This window comes from Oncorhynchus kisutch, linkage group LG22 (assembly GCF_002021735.2).
Source record: "Oncorhynchus kisutch isolate 150728-3 linkage group LG22, Okis_V2, whole genome shotgun sequence".
NCBI lineage: Eukaryota > Metazoa > Chordata > Actinopteri > Salmoniformes > Salmonidae > Oncorhynchus > Oncorhynchus kisutch.
Window position 1 is genome coordinate 5,279,549 of NC_034195.2, and position 23,672 is coordinate 5,303,220.

The 23,672-nt window shown below is 44.2% G+C and overlaps 1 protein-coding gene across 1 annotated transcript in view; it reads right to left on the reverse strand.

Annotated features, from left to right (window-relative positions):
- Positions 1-19,702, reverse strand: part of LOC109867651 (phosphatidylinositol 4-phosphate 3-kinase C2 domain-containing subunit alpha-like) — a 59,456-nt gene extending 39,754 nt beyond the window's left edge. The window contains exons 1-2 of the mRNA XM_031801056.1: positions 19,592-19,702; positions 8,316-9,571 (exon numbers count right to left, since the gene is read on the reverse strand). Coding sequence (XP_031656916.1) covers positions 8,316-9,482 — 1,167 coding nt within the window. The 5' untranslated portion in view covers positions 9,483-9,571; positions 19,592-19,702. The remainder of the gene's footprint in view (positions 1-8,315; positions 9,572-19,591) is intronic.
- Between the last annotated feature and the right edge of the window lie 3,970 nt (positions 19,703-23,672).

Consider the following 23,672-nt stretch of genomic DNA (forward strand, 5'->3'; position numbering starts at 1 on the left):
TCGTGGAACTACCCTTATATAAAACTTTTTTTTTAAATCACACACACACTTCATTTTAACACCCACTGATCGACAGTCGACACACAGTGCCTACACACACACTTCATTTTAACACCCACTGATCGACAGTCGACACACAGTGCCTACACACACACTTCATTTTAACACCCACTGATCGACAGTCGACACACAGTGCCTACACACACACTTCATTTTAACACCCACTGATCGACAGTCGACACACAGTGCCTACACACACACTTCATTTTAACACCCACTGATCGACAGTCGACACACAGTGCCTACACACACACTTCATTTTAACACCCACTGATCGACAGTCGACACACAGTGCCTACACACACACTTCATTTTAACACCCACTGATCGACAGTCGACACACAGTGCCTACACACACACTTCATTTTAACACCCACTGATCGACAGTCGACACACAGTGCCTACACACACACTTCATTTTAACACCCACTGATCGACAGTCGACACACAGTGCCTACACACACACTTCATTTTAACACCCACTGATCGATAGTCGACACACAGTGCCTACACACACACTTCATTTTAACACCCACTGATCGACAGTCGACACACAGTGCCTACACACACACTTCATTTTAACACCCACTGATCGACAGTCGACACACAGTGCCTACACACACACTTCATTTTAACACCCACTGATCGACAGTCGACACACAGTGCCTACACACACACTTCATTTTAACACCCACTGATCGACAGTCGACACACAGTGCCTACACACACACTTCATTTTAACACCCACTGATCGACAGTCGACACACAGTGCCTACACACACACACTTCATGGGGAAAAATGTCATGTTAGTTTTGTTTTCAGAAAAAGTCACATCTTTACAGATGTTTTATGTTAATAGGATGTCATGACTGCGTCTATTTGTAACTGCTGACATGAGAAGTACAACGTTAATGATCAGTCTGCCTTCTTTATGTTTTGTCATTTTCGGGGGCCAGAACAAAAAGAGAGACAATGACGACAGGAGATTCAGCATTATTTTATGAGCTACTTTGCTCAGCTCAGCGGTTCCTATAAAAACTTCACTCCACAAGCAAAGGCATCAGGGTTGTGTTCATTAGGCACCAAAAGGAAGACAACGGACTGAACTACGGAGGGACTACTTGGACTCATCGCAAAGGGTTTTAAAACGTTTTCCATTGCGTTGCCTAATCAACACAATCCATTTTACGGAGAACTCTTACAGAGACTAACACATTCTTGTTTTGACATAAAATATCACGAAACTGATACATATCTACAAATCAGTGTGTTAGTAGCTCTGACACGGCTGTGATGGCAATCTCTCGCTCTCCGAGAAAACTTGTACATCCCAGCTAGCCAGGTCTCCAGTTGGCAGGAAAAGAGTGAGAGGCATTAGCTGTGTTCGTGTTTTGAGACAAGATCCTTTCATCGAAAACAAACACGCAGAGATAATCCAATGAGGCGGAGATGATCACACACTCTCTCACACACACACACACACACACTGCAGGACAGACACCAGGCTGTACAGTTAGACAGTCCTGTCTTTGTTTTCTCCATTTCATCCTCTGAGCCGCTTTTAATGGGGGGGGTGTACTGGAGCCTGAGGGGATGAGTATGGCCCATGTGACTCACACCATTCACGTCATTCTTCTGTTCTGGTTCACTTTGGTCTAGTCACCCTACTGTTCTGAGTCAGGTCCGGTCTGCTTAACAGCTCCTCTGTCTTGGGTCTGTCTTAAAATGGTACAGTACACCACTTCATGGTCCAAGGCTTGTGCCGGTCTGCTGCCTGTATATACAGTCCTAGAAAAATGGTAGCTTCTTCACTGGCCCAGGTTTTTAGTGGTTTGCTAATACTGTAGACTTCCATTGACATGAGCCTCTTCTACTTTCCTCAACCTTACACTGACTGGACTCCACCCACACACTCGTTTAAATAACCTTATTGGGTTCCCCCCCCAACCCCAAAACCTAACCGTAACCCCTAAAACTAACCTTTATTCTACCTTATCCCTAAACCTCCTAGAAATAGCATTTGACCTTGTGGGGACTAACAAAATGTCCCGTTAGTATAAATCATATCAAGCGTTATTCATACAGCACATGTAAGACATGGAATGCAACACAATGTGTTATTCATACAGCACATGTAAGACATGGAATGCAACACAATGTGTTATTCATACAGCACATGTAAGACATGGAATGCAACACAATGTGTTATTCATACAGCACATGTAAGACATGGAATGCAACACAATGTGTTATTCATACAGCACATGTAAGACATGGAATGCAACACAATGTGTTATTCATACAGCACATGTAAGACATGGAATGCAACACAATGTGTTATTCATACAGCACATGTAAGACATGGAATGCAACACAATGTGTTATTCATACAGCACATGTAAGACATGGAATGCAACACAATGTGTTATTCATACAGCACATGTAAGACATGGAATGCAACACAATGTGTTATTCATACAGCACATGTAAGACATGGAATGCAACACAATGTGTTATTCATACAGCACATGTAAGACATGGAATGCAACACAATGTGTTATTCATACAGCACATGTAAGACATGGAATGCAACACAATGTGTTATTCATACAGCACATGTAAGACATGGAATGCAACACAATGTGTTATTCATACAGCACATGTAAGACATGGAATGCAACACAATGTGTTATTCATACAGCACATGTAAGACATGGAATGCAACACAATGTGTTATTCATACAGCACATGTAAGACATGGAATGCAACACAATGTGTTATTCATACAGCACATGTAAGACATGGAATGCAACACAATGTGTGTTACAGGAAAATACAAACAAAACAAAACAAATATTTACTACACACCTCACATAAGAGGATAAAAATCTAATTTTAAAAACTGACCGGCTAAAAAACACCCAAAGGAAAAGCAGAGCTAAAGAGTGTTTTAAACACACATTTTAAACACACATTTTAAACACACATGCCCACTCACAACTTCACTCTCTCCACATAGTGCAATCGGAAAGTATTCAGACCTTGACTTTTCCCACATTTTGTTACATTACAGCCTTTAAAAAAAAACAACAACTGAAATATCACATTTACATAAGTATTCAGACCCTTTACTCAGTACTTCACAGCCTGGAGTTTTCTTGGGTATGAAGCTACAAGCTTGGCACACCTGTACTTGGGGAGTTTCTCCCATTCTTCTCTGCAGATCCTCTCAAGCTCTGTCAGGTTGCACAGTCCGGGCTCTGGCTGGGCCACTCAAGGACATTCAGAGACTTGTGCCGAAGACACTCCTGCATTGTCTTGGCTGTGTGTTTAGGGTCGTTGTCCTGTTGGAAGGTGAAACTTCTCCCCAGTCTGAGGTCCTGAGCACTCTGCAGCAGGTTTTCATCAAGGATCTCTCTGTACTTTGCTCCGTTCATCTTTGCCTCGTTCTTGACTAGTCTCCCAGTCCCTGAAAACCATATCCACAGCATGATGCTGCCACCACCATTCTTCACCATAGGGATGGTGAAAGGTTTCCTACAGAAGTGACACTTTGCATTCAGGCCAAATAAGTACAATCTTGGTTTCATCAGACCAGAGTATCTTTTCTTATGGTCAGAATCCTTTAGGTGCCTTTTGGCAAACTCCAAGCGGGCTGTCATGTGCCTTTTACTTAGGAGTGGCTTCCGTCTGGCCACTCGACCATAATGGCCTGATTGGTGGAGTGCTGCAGAGATTACCAAGGCCCTTCTTCCCCGATTGCTCAGTTTATCCAGGTGGCCAGCTCTAAGAAAAGTCTTGGTGGTTCCAAACTTCTTCCATTTAAGAATGATGGAGTCCACTGTGTTCTTGGGGACCTTCAATGCTGCAGAAATGTTTTGGTACCTTTCCCTAGATCTGTGACTCGACACCATCCTGTCTCTGAGCTCTACGGACAATTCCTTCGACCTCATGACTTGGTTTTAGCTCTGACATGCACTGTCAACTGTGGGACCTTATATAGACAGGTGTGTGCCTTTCCAAATCATGTCCAATCAACTGAATTTACCACAGGTGGACTCCAATCAAGTTGTAGAAACATCTCATGGATGATCAATGGAAACAGGATGCACCTGAGCTCATAGTAAGTCTCATAGTAAATACTGAATACTTTTACATATGCAAGTTAGTTAAACAAATTCTTATTTACAATGACGGCCTAGGAACAGTGTGATAACTGCCTTTGTCAGGGGCAGAACGACAGATTTTTACCTTGTCCGCTTGGGGAATGCTTGGGGAATGCTTGGGGAATGCTCTAACCACTAGGCTACCTGCCGCATTAAGTCAATAAGGTATTTTTATTTTACAAACCTGTTTTTACTTTGTCATTATGGGGTATTGTATATAGATTGATGAGGGAGGAAAAAAACTTTCATCCAATTTAGAAAAAGGCAGTAACGTAACAAAATGTGGAAGAAGTCAAGAGGTCTGACTACTTCCCGAATGCACTGTACGCTGTTTCTACTCTGTTATCTACACTCATTACCTAGTCACTTTTACCCCTACCTACAAGTACATATTACCTCAACTACCTCGTACCCCTGCACATTGATTTGGTACTGGTACTCCTTCTATATAGCCTCATTATTGTTAGTTATGCTGTTATTATTTCTCTATTTTTATTTGCAACTTTTCTTACTTTGTAACTCTGCATTGTTGGGAAAGGGCACGAAAGTAAGCATTTTATGGTAAAGTCTACACCTGTTGTATTCGGCGCATATGAAAGTCACAATTTAATTGGATTCTTCCTGGTTTACACTTTCTAGCGTCAGGAGAGCCAGTGAACCAAGTAAAGTTTGACTTCCTCTTTCAAATCAGAAAGTTAGTGATTCCTCTGTCCTAACCTCCACTGAGACATTATAGAAATGTCCTTTTTCAACAAAGGATGCAGTTGTTATTATCAACTAGGACTCAATCAGCTGATTCAGAGGATTCCGTTAGTGTCTGGCTCTCAACTACAATTTCCACCCACAAGGCACTTCCTGTTTGTCGTGACTAAACAGGGTGAAAGGTGGAGAAGACCGAGATAATTGGCTTGAGTCACCGAGTTTACTTTTAGCCATACATGTCACTCTGTAGGCCTATCCACCACCACCACAGAGTGTATGAAAGAACCGAAAGCAGCAGAAGACTCATGGTTATAATTTGGTCTTAATTGCAGAAGTATACCTAAATGAGACAGATTTTCTTGCAGAGGCACACAAAGGTGTTTTAAAGCTTTTCAAAAGGAGGATGAAGATTAGAAGAGGGCTGAGGAGCCCTTCGGTTATGGTTAGTTCCACCAACCAATTCACCTTTGTGTCCCTTTGATATCTTTAGACCAGATTTTTAGACCAGATTTTTTTAAATATTCAGAGACTTGATAAAGCGCTAAAATTCAGCATTTTGACATTCTTCTGTGCACTCCCTGTGACATCCTTGAATATTTAAACCCACTTAACCCCAAGATGTATCCAAGGTTTCACCATCATTGTAAAGCCTTTGTTTTGTTGCTTTCATTAGAAGACATTTTAACGGAAACCCTGTCGCGTGAACTGAACTCTCGTTTTAATATGGTGAAACTTTGAGTCAATACATGTTAGAGTCACCCTTGGCAGCGATTACAGCTGTGAGTCTTTCTGGGTAAGTCTCCAAGGGCTTTGCACACCTGAATTGTACAATATTTGCACATTATTATTTTGGTTGTGGATCACAATCCATTTTCAAGTCTTGCCATAGATTTTCGAGCTGATTTAAGTCAAAACTGTAACTTGGCCACTCAGGAACATTCAATGTTGTCTTGGTAAGCAACTCCAGTGTATATTTGGCCTTGTGTTTTAAGTTATTGTTCTGCTGAAAGGTGAATTTGCCTCCCAGTGTCTGTTGGAAAGCAGACTGAACCAGGTTTTCCTCTAGGATGTTGCCTGTGCTTAGCTCTAATCCGTTTATTTTTTATCCTAAAAAAAAAACGTGTTATTCCTTGCCCATTACAAGCATACCCATAACATGATACAGATTGAAAATATGAAGAGTGGCACTCAGTGATGTGCTGTGTTTGCCCCAAACATAAAACTTTGATTTCAGGACAATCATTTTTGGCATATTTGTTGGCAGGTTTACTTTTGTGCCTTATTGCAAACAGGATGCATGTTTTGGAATATTTTCTATTCTGTACAGGCTTCCTTTTCACTCTGACTCTGTTTAGGTTAGTATTGTGTAGTCACGACAATGTTGTTGATGCATCCTTTCACAGCCATTCAATTCTGTAACTGTTTTAAAGTCACCATTGACCTCATGGTGAAATCCCTGAGCGGTTTCCTTCCTCTCATGCTACTGAGTTAGGAAGGACACCTGTGTCTTTGTAGTGACTGGGTGTATTGGTACACCATCCAAAAAGTAATTCATAACTTCACCAAGCACAAAGGGATATTCAATGTCTGCTTTTCTACTTTTGCCCATCTACCAATAAGTGCCCTTCTCTGCGGGGCATCTTTGTGGTTGCATCTGTGTTTGAAATAAACTGCTCAACTAAGGGACCTTACAGATTTCATTTTTTAAATTACTCCTTTATTTAACTAGGCAAGTCAGTTAAGACCTAATTCTTATTTTCAATGACGGTCTAGGAACAGCGGGATAACTGCCTTGTTCAGGGGCAGAACGATAGATTTGTACCTTGTCAGCTCAGGGATTCGATCTTGCAACCTTTCGGTTACTTGTTCAACGCTCTAATCATTAGGCTACCTGCCCAGTGGTTAGAGAGATGAGGTAGTCATTCAAAAATCATGTTACACACTATTATTGCACACAGTGAGTGTGTGACTTGTTAAGCACATTTTTACTCCTGAACTTATTTCAGCTTACCATAACCAAAGGGGTTGAATACTTATTGACTCAAGACGTTTCAGATTTTCATTTTTAATTAATTTATAAAAAATTCTAAAAACATAGTTCCACTTTGACATTATAGGGCCACATCTCGATTTAATCCATTTTAAATTCAGGCTGTAACACAAAATGTGGGGGTGGGGGGAATCAAGGGGTGTGAATACTTTCTGAAGGCACTGTAGCCCCCCACAAACACACATTTGATGAAAGATTACTATGGGGCTGTAAACCGATACAGGGGTGAGTGGGTCTGTAGAAGGTAACTCTGTGCTGGCCCCACTGGTTGATAGTGGTGCTTCGCCCGGCCACACTCAGTCTCACACTCAGTCTCACACTCAGTCTCACACTCAGTCTCACACTCAGTCTCACACTCAGTCTCACACTCAGTCTCACACTCAGTCTCACACTCAGTCTCACACTCAGTCTCACACTCAGTCTCACACTCAGTCTCACACTCAGTCTCACACTCAGTCTCACACTCAGTCTCACACTCAGTCTCACACTCAGTCTCACACTCAGTCTCACACTCAGTCTCACACTCAGTCTCACACTCAGTCTCACACTCGGCCTAAATGAGAGCGCCTGCTGCCATGGCAACACTGGGTCGCTCTGGGGCTTGTCAGATGAGTCCGCCGTGGGGCATGTTGGGGAGCTGTATGATCTTGTCCCTGCTTAGGATATACCAACACTAAGTACTGCTGCCTGGCAACGAGGCAGACAGGCTCGGGCGACACACACACAGGGTTAAGGGGTATAATGTCCCCAAGATGTTGTCTGTATCATGTACGCTTCAAGGATCATTGGGTCTTACAGGAGGCATGTATAGGTCTAAAAATGTCCTAAAAATTTTAAAATTGCATTTTTTTATTTGTATTGTATGTGATACAAATGTAAATCGAATATAAAACACCTTCCTCCCATAGCATTTTATATATGTTAGAATTGCCAGAACAATTTGAAATACCGAAAATATTTTCCGGTACTGCTGGCTTAGAATCGCCGTCACACGGTGTGGGCATTGCAAGGTGGAACATTTACTTGGCTACAGGTATGTGCTATGGAAACCAAAATGGATGTTTTCGCAGTGCCTGTATGATGTCATTGATGTGAGACTTGACCTGGTTGTTTTGGCTAGGCTTTTGATGAACCCTTTGATATTTCTGGTTCAGCTACAATCATACCCATTTGTTTAGGCGTTAATTATGTTGGGTTATTTTGAATGAGCCATGGTAAAACTTGGTTGTTTTGGCTGTGTTATGACTGCCTGTTTAGGTTGTGGTATGGTAGTGTACAGATTTGCTTAGGAGAAAGATTGTACAATTTATTTTTAACGTTAGATGACTAGACGTACCTGATTGTTTGGCTTTTGCTGGGATGAGGACGCTGGGATGGTAAGGGAGTGGTTCCTGGTGACTGCTGCCCCCGTCGACAACCTCCGGGGCTGAGAGCGACCCGCGAGTTGACCCGTCACCTCCACGGGTGGACTGCTGCCATCAGCCACGCCCTCTGTCTCGTCGAGCAGCACGGCATCCCAGGGGTCCCCTCCAGCTGGTCCTCCCACCACCATTACTGTACCGCGCGATGCCAGGTAGGAGCCCTCCTCGCCCTCAGCTTTGCGCTTGTTGAGCGGGTCCAGGTCTAGCCACTCGAAGCGGCTGAAAGCAGGGGATTCCACAGCAGGTTGCGGTGGGTTGGGCGCCAGGGACGCGACGCTGGTCGACGAAGAATCCAGGTCAGTGCTGGCCGACCTGCCGTTCTTCAAGTATTCCGAGGTACTGTGGATCTTGTCGAAGAGCTTGGCCATCTCCAGGGTGACGGTGGGCTGCTGGAACACCATGGCCCCGGGCTGCTGGATGGGAGTGAAGGCCATGAATGAGGTCTGCGGGCCGGGCAGGCCTATGTAGGGCGGCATGGCCGGTGAAAAGCCATTGTGGAAGGAGAAGTTTTCGGGGTTAGGGAACGGAGCAGAAGGGAACATGGGAGCCTGCTGGTGGGTGGGTGTGGACACGCCCGAACTGGAGGGGGTGGAGAGCATGGAAGGCGTCCACTGGCCGCTGTTGAAGGGCGAGGGGCTGCAGGTGGCGTGGCCCCCCGGGTAAGAAGCGCTGAGGTTGAACCCCAGCAGCAAGGAGGGCCGCGAGGCCTTGCTGCTGTTGGCCCCGAAGCTGTCGTCCAGCAGGAGCTTCTCTAGCTCCTGGTTGGTCAGCTTGTCGACGTCGATGTCCCGGAACTTGTCCTTCTCTACCTGCTTCTTGGCCTCGGGGAAGACGATGAGATCCTTCTCCGGTCGGTTGCTGGAGGAAGGAGTGGGCCTGGGAGCGGCAGCGGGATGAAGTTTGTTTTGTGAGGAAGCAGAAGAGGAGGTGGAAGACGAGGTCGCCGGGAGCGTCTGTCTCTTCTCCATTTGTAGTTTCGCTAAGGCCTCCGCCTCCATACGAAGGGCCTCCTCCTTACCCACAACCCCCTTTGGCTGGGCCACATCCAGCTTGAACCCATTACCACTGGATATCTGGGCCATGGTGTCAACTGGAGGGTGCCATGTACGCAGCGTTTGTAGTTCAGCTATGGTGTCAACAGGTCAGACGGGAGTTCTGCTTCTTCAAACACCTGGGAAAGGATGGGAAAAGACCGCAAGTCACAATACAGACATCACCAGGAACAATAGAGACATCACCAGGAACAATAGAGACATCACCAGGAACATTACAGACATCACTAGGAACAATAGAGACATCACTAGGAACAATAGAGACATCACCAGGAACAATAGAGACATCACCAGGAACAATAGAGACATCACCAGGAACATTGCACAACCATGAAGTGGTCTGACAGGCATTTGTTCTGCATTTAGTGAGCGATGTCCATAGCTAATGGAAACGTCTGCACGACTAAAAACTAGCTGATACTAATGCATTTATACTGTTCCCTATAGAATTACAGCTAGGCTGTTTCAAATCTATTACCAAGATATATTTGTGTTTTAAACACACTGGACCTTTCACTATGGCTTGTACAAAAATCCAAGCACAAGACCAACCGACATCCTGAAGTATCACCGTCCTTCAACATGGGGGAGGGAGGGGGCAATTCCACAGTAACAGAGTGACGCTGAGACTCACTTTTTCACTTTCAAATGCATGTATGTATGTACGTTAAGGGCGGACCCCATTTAGTCGACTCGTTTATTGTTTGGCCATTAAGCTGTTGGTCGACCGAGATTGAGATTTCTTTAGTAGAGCAGTCGCAATCCTTATTTTTTTTCTTATGGTGCACAATACAAAAGTCTGATTCGTGCCAGTCTCTTTGGACTAATCCATCGCGGAGGCCAGGGAGAAGGCACAGTCCATCACTCTAAGACATTTGATACCTACATCGTATACAGTGCATTTGTTAATGTATTCAGACCCCTTCCCTTTTCCCACATTGTGTTACAGCCTTATCCTAAAACAGATTACATTTAAAAAAATGTTCCTCAGCAATCTACACACAATACCCGATAAGTTAAAAGTTTTAGCAAATGTATTAGAAATAAAAAACAAATACCTTATTTACATAAGTATTCGCACCCTTTGGTATGAGACTCGAAATTGAGCTCAGGTACATCCTGTTTCCATTGATATTCCTTGAGATGTTTCTACAACTTGGAGTTCACCTGTGGTAAATTCAATTGATTGGACATGATTTGGAAAGGCACATTTGAGAGTCGAGTTTGAGAAACAGACCCCTCAACTGGCAGCTTCATTAAATAGTACCCACAAAACACCAGTCTCAACATCAACAGTGAAGAGTCGAGTCCGGGATGCTGGCCTTCTAGGCAGAGTTGCAAAGAAAAAGCCATATCTCAGACTGGCCAATAAAAAGAAAAGATTAAGATGGGCAAAAGAACACAGACACTGGATAGAATTATGAGATAAGATAAGATTGGAAAAAAAGTGTTTTTGACAGACAAATCTAAGATTGAGGTGTTCGGATCACAAAGAGGAACATTCGTGAGACGCAGAAAAAATGAAAAGATGCTGGAGGATTGCTTGATGCTATCTGTCAAGCATGGTGGAGGCAATGTGATGGTCTGGGGGTGCCTTGGTGGTGCTTTGGTGGTGGTAAAGTGGTAGATTTGGACAGGTAAAAAGGATCTTGAAGAAGGAAGGCTTTCACTCCATTTTGCAACGCCATGCCATACCCTGTGGGCGGCGCTTAATTGGAGCCAATTTCTTCCTACAACAGGACAATGACTCAAAGCACAGCTCAAAACTATGCCATAACTATTTAGGGAAGAAGCAGTCCGTTGGTATTCTGTCTATTATGGAGTGGCCAGCAGTCACCGGATCTCAACCCTATTGAGCTGTTGTGGGAGCAGCTTGACCATATGGTACGTCATTAGTGCCCATCAAGCCAATCCAACTTGTGGGAGGTTCTTCAGGAAGCATGGGGTGAAATCTCTTCAGATTACCTCAACAACTTGACAACTAGAACGCCAAAGGTCTGCAAGGCTGTAATTGCTGCAAATGGAAGATTCTTTGAGAAAAGCAAAGTTTGAAGGACACAATTATTTCAATTAAAAATAATTATTTATAACCTTGTCAACGTCTTGACTATAATTCCTATTCATTTTGCAACTCATTTCATGTATGTTTTCATGGAAAACAAGGACATTTCTAAGTGACCCCAAATGTTTGAACGGTATGTATGTATGTATGTATGTATGTATGCATGTATGTATGTATGTGTGTATGTATGATGCACCAACATTAAATTCTTGGCCGATACCGATATCCTATATTTTCCTTGACTAAAAGAAACGATACCGATGACAGATATTTAACATTTGAAGCATTCTAGTACAGTTAAATAGTTATCCGCTGCGTACGTGTGTGTTAATGCACTGCATCTCAGTGCAAGAGGCGTCACTACAGTCCCTGGTTCAAATCCAGGCTGAATCACATCCGGCTGTGATTGGGAGTCCCATAGGGCGGTGCACAATTGTCCCAGCATTGTCCGGGTCATCATTGTAAATAAGAATTTGTTCTTAACTGACTCACCAAGTTAAATAAAAGGTTACACACACCAACAAGTTATTTTGTTGGCATTTACGTATGTCTCCATTACCAGTAAAACATAATCAACACCTTTCTTTCACTTACTTGCTGTGCTGTTTCGTTGTTCATTTGTTTCATTCTCAAACAGGATTTCTGTGGAATGCCGTTTGGGTCTTTGCTTGTCAAAAAATATATCTGTTTCAGTAGGTATAGCTAGCTAGCTAGCTAGCTAGCTAACTATATAGCTAGGTGTCATCATCTAAAATAACCCTAATTTATAAGACAGTTCTTATTTCATGAATGGTGTTCGGACCCATCTATGACGGATTAGCCACAATAGTGGACTTTGCGGTTGGCCTTCAAAATAAAAGTATTTATATAATTATTTGTGTTCATTTGCATCACTGTCAATGACATTGTTTTATTTTGCCTAATCCTTATTGTGGCTAGCTTAACAACACATAACTTGGTTCAGTCGAGCCTCACTAGCCAGATGAAGCTAGCTGGCTGCTTATAACATTAGCTTTGGGCAACAGGGTTAAGTAGCTGGCTAGCGATTTATTTTCATGAACTGAAATTTCAATTGGCAAACAACAAGTGGCAACCTAGCTGAAATTTTCTCAACAAGGATTCCTAAATCATTGCTAAGAATAATTAAAATGACTGCAGTTTCTACTGGTCATTGTTTTCAGGTTGGTTGTATTTGTGCTAGCTAGCTACCAAGCTAAAGCTAGCAACCTCAGAAGTTGCAGTCGAACAAATGATGCTTTATTACCAACTCGGTACTGTAAACACATTGTTCGTGGCCGGTGTTTGCTTGCAGACATTTTTGTACAGCTTTGACAGTGCTACTGTATCTTTTTTGACATGCAAAGACCCAAACGGCGTTCCATAGTATATATGTCTGTGTAATTACGGTAGTTCAACATCTGACAAATAGTGCACTTGGTAGTGTGTACCGGTGCTCAACCAGTCGGCGAAAGCCAACATCACCCACGACAGAGAACGGTTGATTGTCAAGGGCATTGAATTCCATTATCTTGGCTTTAAATGAAATTTTCTTTGCTGAAATCTCCATACTCTATCAAATGACTGCTCGACCCACACAGCAGACATTGTGCGGGCTAGGTTAGGAATGCTGTGAGGCACGTGTAGCGCAAAATGTTATGCGGCGTTAATACTTCATGTACCTACGTTATATAAACTCAACAAAAAAAGAAACGTCCCTTTTTCGGGACCCTGTCTTTCAAAGATAATTCGTAAAAATCCAAATAACAGATATTCATTGTAAAGGCTTTATACACTGTTTCCCATGCTTGTTCAATGAACCATAAACAATTAATGAACATGCACCTGTGGAACGGCTTACAGACGGTAGGCAATTAAGGTCACAGTTATGAAAACTTATGACACTAAAGAGGCCTTTCTACTGACTCTGAAAAACACCAAAAGAAAGTTGCCCAGGGTCCCTGCTCATATGCGTGAGCGTGCCTTAGGCATGCTGCAAGGAGGCATGAGGACTGCAGATGTGGCCAGGGCAATGAATTGCAATGTCCGTACTGCGAGATGCCTAAGACAGCGCTAAGGGGAGACAGGATGGAGAGCTGATAGTCCTCGCATGGCCTGCTGTGGTGGAATGGAGTGCGTGTGGGGGTTTGTAGGGGAGAAGGTGGTTAAAGGTAAGGGGGACAAAGTGGTGAAGGGCTTTGTAGGTCAGAAGGAGGATCTTGTAAAGAATGCATTGGGAGGCAGGGGTGGAGTTCAGGACGACGACGGGGGGGGTGCTACCAGGACTTAGTGTGGGTAAGGAGTCGGGCCCCGGGGGGGGGGGGGGTGCTACCAGGACTTAGTGTGGGTAAGGAGTCGGGCCCCGGGGGGGGGGGGGTGCTACCAGGACTTAGTGTGGGTAAGGAGTCGGGCCCCCGGGGGGGGGGTGCTACCAGGACTTAGTGTGGGTAAGGAGTCGGGCCCCGGGGGGGGGTGCTACCAGGACTTAGTGTGGGTAAGGAGTCGGGCCCCGGGGGGGGGGGGTGCTACCAGGACTTAGTGTGGGTAAGGAGTCGGGCCCCGGGGGGGGGTGCTACCAGGACTTAGTGTGGGTAATGAGTCGGGCCCGGGGGGGGGGGGGTGCTACCAGGACTTAGTGTGGGTAAGGAGTCGGGCCCCGGGGGGGGGGGGGGGGTGCTGCCAGGACTTAGTGTGGGTAAGGAGTCGGGCCCCGGGGGGGGGGTGCTACCAGGACTTAGTGTGGGTAAGGAGTCGGGCCCCGGGGGGGGGGGGGTGCTACCAGGACTTAGTGTGGGTAAGGAGTCGGGCCCCGGGGGGGGGGTGCTACCAGGACTTAGTGTGGGTAAGGAGTCGGGCCCCGGGGGGGGGGGTGCTACCAGGACTTAGTGTGGGTAAGGAGTCGGGCCCCGGGGGGGGGGGTGCTACCAGGACTTAGTGTGGGTAAGGAGTCGGGCCCCGGGGGGGGGGGTGCTACCAGGACTTAGTGTGGGTAAGGAGGAGTCGGGCCCCGGGGGGGGTGCTACCAGGACTTAGTGTGGGTAAGGAGTCGGGCCCCGGGGGGGGGGGGGGTGCTACCAGGACTTAGTGTGGGTAAGGAGTCGGGCCCCGGGGGGGGGGGTGCTACCAGGACTTAGTGTGGGTAAGGAGTCGGGCCCCGGGGGGGGGGGGTGCTACCAGGACTTAGTGTGGGTAAGGAGTCGGGCTGTAAAGTTTTGAACCATTAGAAGCTTATGGAGGGAGCTCGAGTTGATGCCGGAGAGTAGTGTATTGCAGTAGTCAAGACGGGTAGAGATGAACGCATGTATGAGGGTTTCAGCAGCAGGACAGGAGAGGGAAGACCTGACTTTGGAAATGGTGCGGAGATGGAATTATGAGGATTTGACAGTCTGTCTTATGTGTTGGTCAAAAGAGAGTGTGGAGTCCAGGATGACTCCAAAGTTGTGTGCATGGAGGGAGGGAGAGAAAGTGAGGGTGAGGTTTCTAGTTTTGGTGAGGGTGGATTTGGTGCCTATGAGGAGGAGTTCCGTTTTATCACTGTTGAGCTTGAGTAAGTTTGGTTGCATCCATGTTTTTATTACAGAGAGGCAGGATTCAATATGGGTCAGAGGTAGGTTGAGGAGGGATTTGGTGCCGAGGTATATCTGGGTGTCATCGGCATAGCAGTGGAAGTCAAGGTTGAAGTGACGGAGGATCTGACCAAGGGGGAGGATGTAGATGATGAAGAGTAAGAGACCCAACACAGAGCCTTGGAGGACAACCTGTACAACTGCAGCTGAGGTGTAGCCATTGAGAGAGATGTAGGGGGTCCAGTTGGTGAGGTATGATTGTAGCCAGAAGAGTGCGGTGCCCTCATCACCCAGACCCTCAAGCCTGGTGAGGAGGATCTGATGGCTCACCATGTCAAAAGCAGCACTCAGGTCAAGAAGAATCAATATGTTGTACAGTACTGAACGAATACTCTACTTTTCTTTACGGCAACTGTGGTTTGTGACTATAATTTCCCATTGTGGCCAATTCAATTGCAGTCATTCTGTTACTGATTTTTTGGCCACTCATTGATTTGGGAAAAGAAAAGGGAAAGGGGGATACCTAGTCAGCACAACTGAATGCATTCAACTGAAATGCGTCTTCCGCATTTAACCCAACCCCTCAATCAGAGGAGCGGGGGGCTGCCTTAATCATAATTCATAAACAAAATTGTTAGCAGCAACAATACTATGACTAATAGGGTTGGGCAATATTTGGGGAGACCTCTTCTACGATATGCTACTCTAAATATCGCGATAACCGATATAGGCCTAACCATTTTGCGTTTTCAAGTCTTGCCATAGAATTTTTACTTAAATCATATTGAAAGTCTAACTCGGACACTCAGGAACATTCAATGTCATCTTGGTCAGCAGCTCCAGTGTATATTTGGCCTTGTGTTTTAGGTTATTGTCCTGCTGAAAAGTGACTGTCTCCCAATCTCTGTTGGAAAGCAGATATTTATTTTTTATCCTAAAGTAATTTTTTATGCCTAGTCCTTGCCAATGACAAACAAACCCATAACATGATGCAGCCACCACCATGATTGAAAATAGTGGTACTCAGTGATGTGCTGGATTTTTTTGTTGTGCCTTTTTGCAAACAGGATGCATGTTTTGGAATATTTGTATTCTGTACAGGCTTCCTTCTTTTCACTCTGTCATTTAGGTTAGTATTGTGGAGTAACTACAATGTTGTTGATCCATCTTCAGTTTTCTCCTGTCACAGCCATTAAACTCTGTAACTGTTTTAAAGTCACCATTAGCCTCATGGTTAAATCCCTGAGTGGTTTCCTTCCTCTCCGGCAACTGAGTTAGAAAGGACACCTGTATCTTTGCTGTTGAAATTAGTTGGCAGGCACCTTCACTTCAACATTATTGTGTTTGGGTGTGTTTCTAATACATTTTAAGACTATCTGTGTAACCAGAAATCAAAGCCTTTGCTTATTCCACATTTTTAGGGTGGGAAATGGTTGAAAAACATATCATGCCTATATTTCTCAAAAATATACACTATTAGCATTCATTTGACACCAAATTTGATATGATCCTATAAATATCCCGTTTCTGCTAATGGGTCCTTTTACATGGAAATGACCAGCGACAGCAGGGAGGAAAGGAAATAATTTAAATCTATTTGAGTCATGCTGCCTCAGAAATCCATGACAACCCCACTTACAAAATTATGCACAGTCAGGGTAAAGGGGAGTCCATAAAAGGCCGGTTAAAGTTTAGTGTGCCTGGCTTGCACAAGGACTGTCACATGGGTTGTACACTACAGAACAATGTGTTTCGAAATAAGAACATCCTATGTGTTGTCAAGAAACCGGCAACACGTGTGTGCATTTATCAAGTTCTTGAAACAACATAGATCTAAAACAAAATAAACAAATTCTTATCACTACCCAGTCCCTCAGTCAGATACTCTCTATCAGGCGACACAGGCCTCTCCCGAGTTTCCCTCACACCTCCCATTGTGGTGAAGGCTAGCTGTGCCTGGGCTCTCTCTAGCTAGCCTAGCACTAATGTTTGTGAGGAATTTGGCATGTAAGGCAGCTAGGCGGGTCTCTCACTCTCTCTTTGTAGCATTGTGTACTCTATGGCCCAAGGGTGTCTTATCAGCTGTGCTAATATCAGAGCCTGGGCAGAGATTCCGGTGGTGGAAAACCAACGGCAGCAGCACTCAAGCATTTGTCTAGCAGCGTAGTGAAGCCACATTCTGCCAGACAGACGTCAACTGAGTTTGACCTGGGTAAAGGAAAAAGAGGTAGGCAGACTGTGGTGGTACTGGATTCATTTTTTGGATTCTTCATCACCATGTAACCCTGCCTAATATTTTCAGAGTGTCAAGTTTTGACCTCAGTCTTCCCTTCAAACAGTAGCTTAAACCCTACTCTGAGTAGATGCAGTGGACTATGGCATCTGTAAATGTTATAGGCTAGGCTACATATAGTGAGGGATCAGGCCTATATACATTTTTCATCTTGAAGCGTTGGACTACCCATCCCATTCAAATGAAGGGCCATTGAAGAAGAGAGAATGTAGACCTATGCCATTTAAATGTGTGGACATGACTCACCAATAGAGTTCAAAACTTAATGTACCCAAATGTCTCTTACATGTAGCCTACATATTACAATGAGTGGCTACAGGAAGACAGGCTAAACCTTCAGCCACTAAACCTAATCCCCAGAACAAAGGGTCCTGACCTGAGATGCCATCATGTTTTAGAAGCCCTTAAAAGGCAGCGGGTAAATGAAAAGAAAAAGTTGGAGAAAAGGAATAGAAATAGCTCAAAGTAAAACAAAAACAAGATATATACCCATGGTGCTGGAAACCAACGACTTCAAAACGGATCTGAGAACATAGTTAGTTTCCCCTCAAAAGTAGTTTGGGCTAAAAAGACAGGCGATACTGGGAGCTAGCGGCTACCATTCTCCTCCAGTGGAAATGTCTGCTTGACTGGAATAATTTAAGGATGCAGGGGTCAGTTTGAAACATTCAGAGATCATTTGTTCACTGGATTGAGTAGAATAGTCTCTTTACAAATTGCCTAATAAAAATGCAAGTAGCAGGCCGCCACTACCAATCTGAAGCACACATACCGGGCAGCGGATCAAGGTACAAAATAACATCTTTAAGACAGGACTAAGTAACCAAGTCATGCTTATAGCTTTTATAGATTCAGTCTGTACAACGATGGCCAATGACTGAGACAAAATCTCAAATGCTGATCTTCCTGCTGCTTTGGGTCGAACTGAGAGCGTGTACAGAACATATGGCTCAGTCGGTAGAGCATGGTCCTTGAAATGCCAGGATTGTGGGTTCGATTCCAGGGGCCACCCACACACTTTGGATAAAGGTGTCTGCTATATTATTAACATCTAGCCTATAAAAATAGACTGGCAAGACTTTATGGTGTCCATGCTTGACAGTAGAGTCCCAATAACCTAAACACAACTATGTCAAATTTTGTCCATGTAAAATGAGATTTGAAGTTAAAGTAGGAAACAAAGTGGCAATTGATGATAGGCTAACTCCCCAATCAAAATGGCAGGTCATAACCTCAGTACAATACCAGTATATGCACTTTCATGCTCATGGTTAGCAGTTGCAGAATCTCTCACAGACACAGATCCAGCCTTTCCCTCTGGGAGTGGGAAAATAGATACCACCCACTCAAAGGAGTCTTTCGCAGTCTAAAAAGTATCTTCATGTTTTTGGGAAGCTCACCCCCTGATCAGCAGCAGCCATGACGACAACTTAGCAGGATGCAACGGGCAGTCAGCAATATCAAAGAACACTACAGACTGAGAAGTTTACGTAATGTTCACTGGGGAAGGTGCAAAATAACTTAATCAACTTCTAATTTGATGTTGAAAAGGCTTTAGATTTGCGACTTGATTGAGGCAAACAGTGACACTTCATTCTATTGGCACAAATTAATTCTCTGACAGTCAGGGCTACAGATCGCATATTTATCTCAACTATCCACATACGGGCCTACATTGGGGTAAGTGTAGACCACCAGCGATTTAAAAAATAATAATAAGGCACGCCGGACTCGAGCTGAATTCCCTTTGAAGCCTACTAGGTCTCAATAGAATTCCTCTGCCACAAATAACTTCCCTGCTGTGACTTTGATGTACACACATGTCAATGTAAGACTCATCAGATACATTTTTTGAAAGTTGACTAACTAGCTAGAACTGATGAGTGAATAAAAGTATTGTCAACAGTTTGGCTTCAGTGGATAAGTTAATATATATATATATATATATATATATATTTCAACGTCGACACGCGTGGCATAACTACGTGCCATTTGTCTTTGAATAATTTGTTTATGTTCGATGATCAGAACTTTGCGCATCACTGGTTCTATCATTTAAAGCACTCAGTGACCTGCCAACAAAGTGAAACACAAGAAGGAAGAAACGCAGGATTTTGAGTACGAGCAAGGCTCGAATACCTTACGGATATCTGCCAATAGCTCTCGGTAATCTTAACTTTTTACATACATATATTTCCGGTAAATAAATATAATTTCTCACCTTTCAGCGGTACGATGTTTGTAATCATTTTCCTGCAGCTGCAATTGTTTTCCATCCATCCACCCGCTCGCGCAGATAAACGTCAGTTCCTGTTGAAGTAGTTTGATCACATTTCACCAAAATCATTTAAAATTATGAAACAGCGTCATCATGTGGCATAAAATACACTAAAATAATAAGGCAGGAAAAATCTCTGGACAATGTTGATGAAGTTATCTACATCTCTGCATATATATTTTTTTATTTATGCATGATATTGGTGTCACTGTCGTCAGGTTCCCAAACAATATGAATAGCAATTTATTTTGTATGTTCCATTGGTAGTCCGTTTTCTTTTTTATTGATAGCTTGAGCGCAATGAGAAATAACAAACAGAATGCCAGGTAGGTTATTCAAATAACATAACTAGCAATAGTTGTGTCACCTCAAGAAAATCTCTCTCTATCTCTTTTTCGGTTAGTGCTACCCGAGATCGTTGGGATCTCAAATACAGGCTACAACTGAGACGAATGATACAGTTGGTTGGACCACTTCCCAATTCAGCATCTCTTTTGACGTGTTCGTGCGGATCACTTTTGTCAAGATGTTCACCGCTTCTAAAGGTTTGTTGCATTATGGGGATATTGTCTGTGATCAAAGACCATTAAGTTTTGACTGTAGTCGTCTGCAAGTTTCTGCAGTTGCTCTTAACCAACTTCATCCTGCAGCCATTACCTACAGTGTGGGAGGATCTATTGTCAACCAATCATTAGGGAGTTTTTGTTTGACCCACGCGAACGTGACCAAAAATGTGACTGAAACAGGAACCAACTTTGCCGCATGGCATGTATGCAGTGGATATGTACAAAAAAAAATATTTTTATTTTTTATTTAACCTTTATTTAACCAGGTAGGCCAGTTGAGAACAAGTTTTCATTTACCACTGCGACCTGGCCAAGATAAAGCAAAGCAGTGCGACACAAACAACACAGAGTTGCACATGGGATAAACAAACATACAGTCAATAACACAATAGAAACATCTATATACAGTGTGTGCAAATGTAGTAAGACTAGGGAGGTAAGGCAATAAATAGGCCGTAGTGGCAAAATAATTACAATTTAGAAATTAAACACTGATGTGATAGATGTGCAGAAGATGAATGTGCAAGTAGAGATACTGGGGTGCAAAGGAGAAAAAAACCAAATGGGGATGAGGTAGTTGGGTGGGCTATTTACAGATGGGCTGTGTACATGTGCAATAATCGGTAAGCTGCACTGACAAGTGATGCATAAAGTTAATGAGGAAGATATAAGACTCCAGCTTCAGTGATTTTTGCAATTGGTTCCAGTCATTGGCAGCAGAGAACTGGAAGGAAAGGCGGCCAAAGGAAGAGTTGGCTTTGGGGATGACCAGTGAAATATACCTGCTGGAGCGCGTGGTATGAAGCGAGGGCCAGCCAACGAGAGCACACAGGTTGCAGTGGTGGGTAGTATATGGGGCTTTGGTGACTAAACGGATGGCACTGTGATAGACTACATCCAATTTGCTGAGTAGAGTGTTGGAGGCTATTTTGTAAATGACATCGCCGGATCAAGGATCTGTAGGATAGTCCGTTTTACGAGGGTATGTTTGGCAGCATCAGTGAAGGAGGCTTTGCTGTGAATAGGAAGCTGATTCTAGATTTAATTTTGGATTGGAGATATTTAATGTGAGTCTGGAAGGAGAGTTTACAGTCTAACCAGACACCTAGGTATTTGTAGTTGTCCACATATTCCAAGTCAGAAGCGTGCAGAGTAGTGATGCTAGATGGGCAGGCAGGTGCGGGCAGCAATCGGTTGAAGAGCATGCATTTAGTTTTACTTGCATTTAAGAGCAGTTGGAGGCCACGGAAGGAGAGTTGTATGGCATTGAAGCTCGTCTGGGGGTTTGTTAAAACCGTGTCCAAAGAATGGCCAGATGTATACAGAATGGGGTCATCTGCATAGAGGTGGTTCAGAGAATCACCAGCAGCAAGTGCGACATCATTGATGTATACAGAGAAAACAGTTGGCCCAAGAATTGAACCCTGTGGCACCCCAATAGAGACTGCCAGAGGCCCGGACAACAGGCCCTCCGATTTGACACACTGAACTCTATCTGAGAAGTAGTTGGTGAATCAGGCAAGGCAGTCATTTGAGAAACCAAGGCTGTTGAGTCTGCCGATAAGTATGCGTTGATTGGCCAGGTCGATGAAGACGGCTGCACAGTCTTGTCTTTTTTCGATGGCGGTTATGATATTGTTTAAGACCGTGAGCGTGGCTGAGGTGCACCCATGACCAGCTCGGAAACCAGATTGCATAGCAGAGAAGGTACGGTGAGATTCGAAATGGTCGGTGATCTGTTTGTTAACTTGGCTTTCGAAGACTTTAGAAAGGCAGGGTAGGATAGATATAGGTCTGTAACTGTTTGGGTCTAGAGTGTCTCCCCTTTGAAGAGGGGGATGACTGCGGCAGCTTTCCAATCTTTAGGGATCTCAGATAATTTTAGAAAGAGAGGGTCCAGATTATCTAGCCCAGCTGATTTGTAGGGGTCCAGATTTTACATCTCTTTCAGAACATCAGCTATCTGGATTTGGGTGAAGGAGAAATGGGGGAGGCTTTGGCAAGTTGCTGTGGGGGGTGCAGAGCTGTTGACCGGGGTAGGGGTAGCCAGGTGAGAAAGCATGGCCAGCCGTAGAAAAATGCTTTTTGAAATGATCGATTATCGTAGATTTATCAGTGGTGACAGTGTTTCCTAGCCTCAGTGCAGTGGGCAGCTCGGAGGAGGTGCTCTTATTCTCCATGGACTTTAGTGTCCCAAAACTTTTTGTGCTGCATGATGCACATTTCTGTTTGAAAAAGCTAACCTTAGCTTTTCTAACTGACTGTGTATATTGGTTGCTAACTTCCCTGAAAGGTTGCATATCGCGGGGGCTATTCGATGCTAATGCAGTACGCCACAGGATGTTTTTGTGCTGGTCAAAGGCAGTCAAGTCTGGAGTGAACCAAAGGCTATATCTGTTCTTAATTCTACATTTTCTTGAACTAGGCATGCTTATTTAAGATGGTGAGGAAAACACTTTTAAAGAATAACCAGGCATCCTCTACTGACGGGATGAGGTCAATATCCTTCCAGGATACCCGGGCCAGGTCGATTAGAAAGGCCTGCTCGCTGAAGTGTTTTGGGGAGCGTTTAACAGTGATGAGGGGTGGTCGTTTGACTGCGGACCCATTACGGACACAGTCAATGAGGCAGTGATCGCTGAGATCCTGGTTGAAGACAGCAGAGGTGTATTTAGAGGGCAGGTTGGTCAGGATAGCATGACAGAACTCTGCAGGCTATCTCTGAAGTAGATTGCAACTGCGCTTCTTTTGGCAGTTCTATCTCGGCGGAAAATGTTGTAGTTGGGGATGGAAATGTCCCAATTTTTGGTGGCTATCCTAAGACAGGCTTCAGACACGGCTAGGACATCAGGGTTGTCGGAGTGTGCTGAAGCAGTGAATAAAACAAACTTAGGGGGGGGGCTTCTGATGTTAACATGCATGAAACCAAGGCTTTTACGGTTACAGTAATCAAAAAATCATAGCGCCTGGGGAATAGGAGTGGAACTGGGTAGGGCTACAGGGCCTGGGTTAACCTCTACATCACCAGAGGAACAGAGGAGTAGGATAAGGGTACGGCTAAAGGCTATATGAACTGGCTGTCTAGTGCGTTGTGGACAGAGAATAAAAGGAGCAGATTTCTGGGCATGGTAGAATAGATTCAGGGCATAATGTACAGACAATGGTATGGTAAGATGTGAGTACAGTGGAGGTAAACCTAGGCGTTGAGTGACGATGAGAGAGGTTTTGTCTCTGGAGGCACCAATTAAGCCAGGTGAGGTCTTCGCATGTGTATGGGGTGGGACAAAAGAGCTATCTAAGGGATCTTGAGCGGGACTGAGGGTCACGTTTGCATGGGGCAAACAAAAAAAGTCTAATGATTGGTTAACAATAGAAAAAAATACTGTCACATACACTGGATAGGTGCAGTGAAATGTGTTGTTTTACTAGGCTAATATATGGAATAGTTTTAAGATGGT